Below are 8179 nucleotides of genomic sequence, written 5' to 3' on the forward strand. Positions count from 1 at the left end.
GATTGAGAAGCCAGGTCTTCAAGTGACGAGCGAATTGTTGTTGATCCACCTTTTTCAGCATCTCTGGCAAACAGTTCCACATTTTGGTGCCGATGTAACTTGGCTTATGTTCAGTGCTGCGGAGTCGGTGCACAGGAAGGCAGTAGTCAGTGGCACGTCTGGTGTTGTAGTGATGGAATTGCTCACCCCTTTCTGTTATGCCTGGAGTCTTGATGTGAACATACGTTACTGTTTCCAGGATGTACAGGCCTATGACTGTTAAGATTTTGAGGTGCTTGAAAGCGTCCCTACAAGACTCTCGTGGTTGGAGATTACCCAGTATTCTTATGGCTTTTTTTTGTTTCAAAAGTATGCGTTGCAGGTTGCCAGAAGTTGTCCCTCCCCAAGCTGCTATCCCATAGCGGATATAGGATTCAAACAGGGAAAAGTATGCAATCCTCGTGGTCATAGTGTTTCCTATATTTTTTATTCGTCGTATTACATACAGTCTGGTGCTTAGCTTTTTGCAGAGGTTGTTGATGTGTGGTGTCCAAGAAAGGTCTTGGTCAACTGTTACCCCAAGGTACTTGGTAAAGGTGGTGTCATCGGTTTCTGGTATCCTTGGAGTTTTTATCCTACACCTCCCTAGAATGAGCTGTTTTGTCTTCTTCTCATTCACAACTAGGTCGTTGTTATGACAATATTGGATAACCATATTCACTGCTGTGTATGCATCTATTTCTAGTTGACCAGGAGTTCTTCTGCCGAGCAAGAGCACTGAGTCATCAGCATACATCATGCAGTTGCTGTATTCCTGTATGTACTTAGGGAAGTCATTTGTGAAGAGAATGAACATAATGGGTCCCAACACAGAGCCCTGGGGTACACCTCTTGTGATCTTTTTTGTGCTTGACCTGACCTTAAACAAACATTTAATAGAAAATAGATTAATTAAGGACCAAAATACACTAACTTTTATGTCTCTACAATAAAAAGTCATTTAGGTTTGAATTTTTGTCTCACTTTTTTCCTTAGTACTAACAAAAACTGGGAGGTTTACCCTATTTAAGACGATGTTGTTATTTACTATTAAAAAATCTGGCAAATAAATAATTGTAAATAACATGATTAGAATGTTTTTTTATTCAATATTAGGTATTTAAAATCCATAATTTTTTCACTGATTTGATTATTATAGTGGCCACTTATTATACTACAGCCCTGTTGATTATTTAAAAGAATTTATTTATAATTCCACAGTAAATTTTGTGATTTAAGTGACAGGTACCTAGCTGCAACCATTAGGTGCGTACTAACCCCATACAATTATTTGTTGCTGGAACTAAACCAGTACAGCATGTAAATGGCTCTACACATAAAACAGAACTGCATTTTCAGTGTAATTTGTATACAGTTTCCGAAAAATTAAGAATTCTTAATAAAGCGATCTCAGTTGACCTGTTGGCTCTGATATTTGCACTTGTGCTGTAACTGTTTTATTAACCTATTGCTAATTGTTCTCCTCAACAGAATAATGTAAGGTTTTAAGAGATGTTAATGACAAAAATGAAGGTATAGAACATTAAAAGTGGAACTACTTTTCTCACGTAGAGTAATATTTTATTGTTCTACAGGTGTCACATGGTCTTGTTATAATCTTGAGTCTTGAGTCAATCGCGTATTAGTTGCTGCTCGTCAGCCTTTACGCTCTCAGCATCTTTGGATACGTAAAATAACAATAATGCGAAAATCAGTAGAATTTGACCCAAATAAGAGATGTTTTCGTTAATTTAGACTTTCTGAGAATAAAAGTTCATATTAGCCTGACACAAGTGCCTCCGGCCATCAGTGCGGGACAGCACTGGAAGGCATATGAAAAATATTCCTCAAGGTAGTATCTATTACTAAAAGATCAAATTCTAGATGGTCTGATCACGAATGCCTCTGGCCATTACTGCTAGCTAGAAAATGCATCTTCACAAAGCAAACAAATATTGTAAATTCACCTGGAACCATAACTTCCTACTATCTTGCAAGAAAATTAGTTAAACTTTTAATGTTCTAAAATTCATCGTTATTTTCATACCCTGAGACCTTACATTGTTTTTTTTGAGGAGGACGATTACAATAGATTAATAACACGCATATCGTTACTGGTTTGGATAAAAATAAATTTGAAAATACTGAAAACAAATTGAACCAAACTTTTTACAAACGAATAAATAGTCTAGAGTTAAAAACAAACATAAGTTTAATAAATAAGCAAAATTAATGTAGTTATAACTTCCTAATGCCATATGTACGTACTATCTATTTACATACCACCTGGAAACTTCCGATCACGTAACAATAGCTTTACTTGGTTTAAAAATAACACATGATTACAGGAGGAACTCATATTCTCACTTTTAAAAACATGATGATTCATTAAAAAGCAATTAATTAATTTTCTAATATTATAACTGGTTATGTAATTCACAGTTAAACACGTAATTTAACATTCAAATTAGAGTTAGAGTTAACACGCCACAGTCAAGTAAAGGGCATCATGGTTATCCATGAGGCAGTGAAGGCTACTGCACAGGACGGTTGTTGGTGCTGTACTTAGATTCTGATCACAGAATACTCAAATAAGCTACTGAGCGCAGATAACGCTGAAAATCATGGATACCAAGAAGCACAGTACACAAATATAACCACAAAAAAGACATTTTCATTTCAATTATTAAAAAACATATTTATTTGTGATTTGGGGTAGGGTACGATAAGCGGACCCGGTTTTTTATATTGAAATTGGCAAACGATATTACTTCATCATGACCATCAATATAACCAATCGATACTGATAAATTATTTTTAACAATTAACTTAATCTATATTAACAGCTGTAAACACTTTCAAATAATACACGTAATCGTATTCTTAATATTATATATAGATGTATATTACGTGTATATATAACAATAATAATAATTATTATTATACTTACATGTAATAATATATAATTACGTATGTATAATTATAAACAATTCAATGATTATGACATAAACCATATGAATTGTGGCTCATAATTATTTATGAGTTTTCCTTTTTGATTGATCTTGTTCAGGTTTGTTTATTATTTATGTAATTTCTTAATTATTTACGAGTTTTCCTTATATTTCTATATATTCATATTTTAATTTAAAACATACTATTGTTATTTAGGACTATATAAACTTTTATATCAATTGATAGTCTAGGATTCGAGATGCGAATATTAGGTATCGATGATTATATTCTTCGATATAAAAAACCGGGTCAACTTATCGTACCCTACCCGTGATTTGCACCCCCTAAAACCAAACAAAATTTTGATCAAGAGGACGGGTTGAAATTTTTATTGATAACTCTGGACATTACCTTTACTGATAATATAAGTTCCATTGTTTGCTGGACTAACAATTAACGGGGAGACTTTAATAAGCGGCCTACACTTGTTATTCAATTGCTATTATCGAATTGTTCAATATATTATCCAACTTCGATGTGTAAAAATTGTACATAATAAGCGTTCCTATAATAAATTACCGTAACAAGAACAATCTCGTACATTACAATTTTATATACAGAAATTTTACAATAACATTACAAAACCAACTATGGCTTAGATTTAGATATCAGAGAAACCTTACAATATCTGTAACTTACCCGAGCTTGATATCAATAAGTAACCGCTTTTGGGAAGTGGAAGAAAGAATTCTCCTGATGTGTTAAGAGGAGCCAAACCCACATATTGAAGCCACTTAAAACAAATCTCGTCACTTGTAAGAAATATCTTACATATTTTCCTCATATTCATCGCCATTTTCAAGTCTCAAAATAAGCTATTAGTTACTTCTTGTATTGTTTACATTAAAATTACTATAACTAATAAGTTGAAATCATATGCTAAGTTAAATAAATTGTAATATCGAATTAGGCTATCCTTTGGATAAAAACAATCGAACGATTCGATGATAGAAATCAAATAATGAGTATAACCGTCTTATTAAAGTACATCCCAATTAACTATTATTTTGTCCTTTGTATAGATCTACCGCCCTCAAGCAGCATCTTTATTAATAGTGGGGATCGAACCAATGACTTGACTATATCCAATATGTTTTGGGCCAACTAGACGAAATACCAAGTAGCAAGTACACCATAAAGTCTGCTCTACACTCCAATATGTCATTCTCATTCATTATAGATGTTATCTTTCGGAGAAATTATATGTACAAAACAAAACATGACAGATATATGTATATTTTAGTCATTTAATTATTGTTGGTAAAAACAAAACCTAATTTAAGCATGAACAGTAGGTTTTTTTACTAAACATTAGACCTGCTATAATAGGCTATATCCTGAGTATTTATTACCTATAAGTATAGCAAATTAGCATGTAAAAACAATGCAGGTCAGCTACTAAGCTTGAACTATGTTTCAAAACTAATTTCAGATTAGGTATTAGGTACCTATTTCAAACTGTATTTGATATAAAAGTAAGGTACTTACTTTCCAATTATTTCACAAAGTTCATAAACATCGTCAAATAGAATTTCGTCTTCTGCCATTTCTGATGATACTGGAAGGCTTCTGCAGAATATTAACAAGGAATCTAAAACACCCGTATCATAACAAACTCCATTGTCGGTATCACCTTGCTAACCGCATTAACCCGAAAAGATTCACCTTTTCAGTCATGTTTCATAAACCTTGTTCACAGTAACACAATTTCGAACACATTAATACACATTTGTAGATAATTATACGTTTGACATAATGACATTTTATACACCTGATGAATGGATCGGGGGTGGGGCGTGTCGCAGACTCTATAATCAAGATTTTTGACAGTACTTCAAGTACCTAGCAGAACACAGAACAGACGAACGCGGCAACGACCCTGATCTGTTCCAGTGCGCTGTAGGCAGAACAGGAGCTCAATCAGTACCACCACTACAATACAATAAATGTTGTAGAGGCGTTATGTCATACAATAAACAATGCATTATTTATTGAGAAATTTGTTGATCACTAACGTTCTAACTACAAAAACACAATTCGTTTTGAGCAGTCTGAAGTTTTTTTTTTAATTTTATATTTCATTATAGAATCACTATTGGCTATAATTATCTCATATACAAAATACAATAAATCGTATGTAGTTTGGAGTTGCATATAGAATTGTTTATTTATTAAAAAGTATTAATTAAACAAACAAATTAATTGAGACTGTATTGATTTCCAGAAATATTGAAAACAATAAATACATTAGATTGTTGATTGTTGCGGTAAAGGGATCTCACGTGATGATGGTGTTATACAAGGCCAATAATTGTGACCAAACGAACGTTTTGAGTATTGATAGTGTACATTTATGTAGAAATATGCACATTAAAAGCACAAAGCAGCCAAAATCTCTTAAAAAAACAAAACAGCTTACAGCAATCAAAACATATGATTGTTTTGCAAGGCCGCGGGTTGGGGAAAAGGCGGGCCCGATGAGACTACACTAAACCCAAGTTTCTTAGCAAAATTCTGCATTTTTCGCCTAGTTAGTGCTGTTCCTGTATGACATCGTATCGTAGCAGTATCCCTTGTTTTGAAAATATCGTCCAGTAGGCATGTTTCAAGGTAGCTGTATTTATATTTTTAAAGTATCCATTTCAAAGAATTTGGAAAGTAGTCCTCGATACAAAGATAGAACTGTCTCTTAAAAACAATTATATCTGCTCCCACAATTCCCTACGATCTGTTTGGGATAGGTGAATGTGTCAATGGCTTTGCAGGATTCATCAACAATCCAGACAGTTTTGAACAATTTATTCTATTCACATCCTTGGTGAGCCCAGGCCACCAAACCATCTGTCGGACTCTTCAAGCACTTATTTGTTCCAAACATGCTCTAATATACTTTAGGTTAAAACATTTTCTTACCTCATAGAATCAGACCATCCAAATATCAAAGACTAGACTGCTCTTCATTAAATACCGTAACGTATTTTAAGGAGAGATATCTCACATCTGAATAATCTGTTTAACTGTTTATCTTATTAGATCAGCGCCAACCGCATCACGGACCTTTGATAGTTTCCTGTCAGTAACCTACATGTCCAACTCTTCGTCATGTACATCCGTGATCAGCTCCACTGTTGGAACTGTGGGTTTATACAGTGTATCAGGGATTAAAAATCCCCTGCCGGGCTATGTAGTCACAAAGCATGAATCTAATTCTAAATCTCTGAATACAGGTACCGTACTTAGTTTGGAGATAAGGTTTTTACCAAAATGCAAACTAAATTTTTTGGACGGTAATCAACTAAAGTTTCTTATCTGTAATAAAAGTAGCACATTTCTCGCAGAGCCATGTTACAGCGAGAGCTTCTTTTTTTATTTGGGCATATCTCCTTTCAATATTAGTTTAGCCTTATACCATACAGCACTGACCACCAAATCAGCTAGGCTATCCAGCCTTGGATCATGCAGCAGGAGGGTGGCCACGACAAGAGATACCTTTTTACTTCATTGAATGATTTCTCTTGAGTCAACACTATTCATTCCTAGTATTTAATAATTCATTAAGCGGCTTAGTAATGTCACACAACCTTGGAATGGCTTTCATTAAGTAGTTTGTCATTTCTAAGAAACGTGTTAACTCAGAGTTTTTGACACAGGAATTCGGTAATGACTGAGGTTTTATCCAAACCTGGTATTAATCTTTTAACCTGGTTTAGGATGACCCATAAACTTAAAGAAGGTTTACCGAACTCACGCTTGTTCAGATAATGTGCAATTCCTTCTTTAGCTAGTCTCTTGAGTACTTGATCAAGTCTCTGGTTGTGTTCCTCTTCTCTGCTTCCGTAGGCATAAACATCATCACTCTTTCAAGCCCTTCCAAGGCTTGCTGCATTTTTTCTGAAAGTGTTCCGGTGCAGATGTTATAACAAAATAAGAACGCTTGCATTATTATCGGCCAAAGGGACTGGTAAAAATTGTTAAAAGAGTTGTTCTCTCATGTAAAACTAATTGAGAAAATTCCTAATTCGTGTCTAACTTAGTTAATATTTTCGCATAGGAAATTTGTACAAGGATTTCATCTACAGAAGGAATGATGAATCAATCCCTTTTAATGTATGTGATAGGTTCTGTAAAATCTATACACAATCTGAAGCTCCTGTCCTTTTTGGCACCAAAACTATTGGAGAAATATTAAACTATCCAGTCCCTCCTGAAATTGGATCAATCACTCTGTCGTTAACCATTGTTGAGTTCAACTTTCAACTTGGCCCTTACAAGTATTGGGATACGGCGTCGACTATTGACTGCATATGGCTTAGCATTTGGTTTATAAGGTATAATTCTCTAAAATTACCCAGGCCTTTGAACACGTGGGTATTTCTCCTTCCTAGCAATATCAGACCTAATCTCATTAATAGTTACAATCAACGAAAATGCATTAATTCTTCCGTGCTCTAGGTTCTTTTTGGTTGTCTATTATATAAATATCTTCAAAATGATCATTTTTGCCATTTGCAAGTTTTCTCTTAGGTTTTCCTCAAACATTCAGCCGTGTGTTTTCTGTAAATTTTAAATCGACAGAGGTCCTTTTGATCCTAAGTGCTAACTCTTCCGAGTCTTATGCTCCCATACGTGTCAAATCGGACCCTTTATCAATTTTAAAGGTAATCATTCCACTATTATTAGCTGTAAGCTGTACAAAGAATGGATTAAAATTCAACAAATAATTAATATTTTGAGCCATTGAACTATAACTAAGTTAATGATATTTCCCTTCTTTTTCTAATTACTGGACCTTTCTTCCTTGGGCTCCTAGAGACTTTACTAAAATGATATTTTAAACCACAATTATTGCAAGTATTATAGAAAATGTTGTTGATCATTCAACAAGGAGTGAATTTGAAGCAAAATATTCTAGATATATTACATTTAGGCCCAAAGAAAAACTGTTTAATTTTTTATTTAAGGATATGAATTTTTATTTATAAAACATTAATTTAAAAAAATATTTCGATAACATGTAATTTTCTTAAATTATACTTAATTCAATAATGTAATTTCGTTATTCATACATAAATAATAAGCCAGTCACCTTGAAGCTAACATACTGCAACTATTTAATATTTTTATCTTCAGTAGTTTTAAGGAGAGTTAT

At 33.7% G+C, this 8179-nt stretch overlaps 1 protein-coding gene across 10 annotated transcripts in view; it reads right to left on the minus strand.

Annotated features, from left to right (window-relative positions):
• Positions 1 to 4908, minus strand: part of LOC124363097 (peripheral plasma membrane protein CASK) — a 522470-nt gene extending 517562 nt beyond the window's left edge. For all 10 annotated transcript variants that reach the window (XM_046818216.1, XM_046818210.1, XM_046818218.1 and 7 more), the window contains exon 1: positions 4519 to 4908. In XM_046818216.1, coding sequence (XP_046674172.1) covers positions 4519 to 4577 — 59 coding nt within the window. In that variant the 5' untranslated portion in view covers positions 4578 to 4908. The remainder of the gene's footprint in view (positions 1 to 4518) is intronic.
• Between the last annotated feature and the right edge of the window lie 3271 nt (positions 4909 to 8179).

This window comes from Homalodisca vitripennis, chromosome 5, assembly GCF_021130785.1.
Source record: "Homalodisca vitripennis isolate AUS2020 chromosome 5, UT_GWSS_2.1, whole genome shotgun sequence".
Taxonomy (NCBI): Eukaryota; Metazoa; Arthropoda; class Insecta; order Hemiptera; family Cicadellidae; genus Homalodisca; species Homalodisca vitripennis.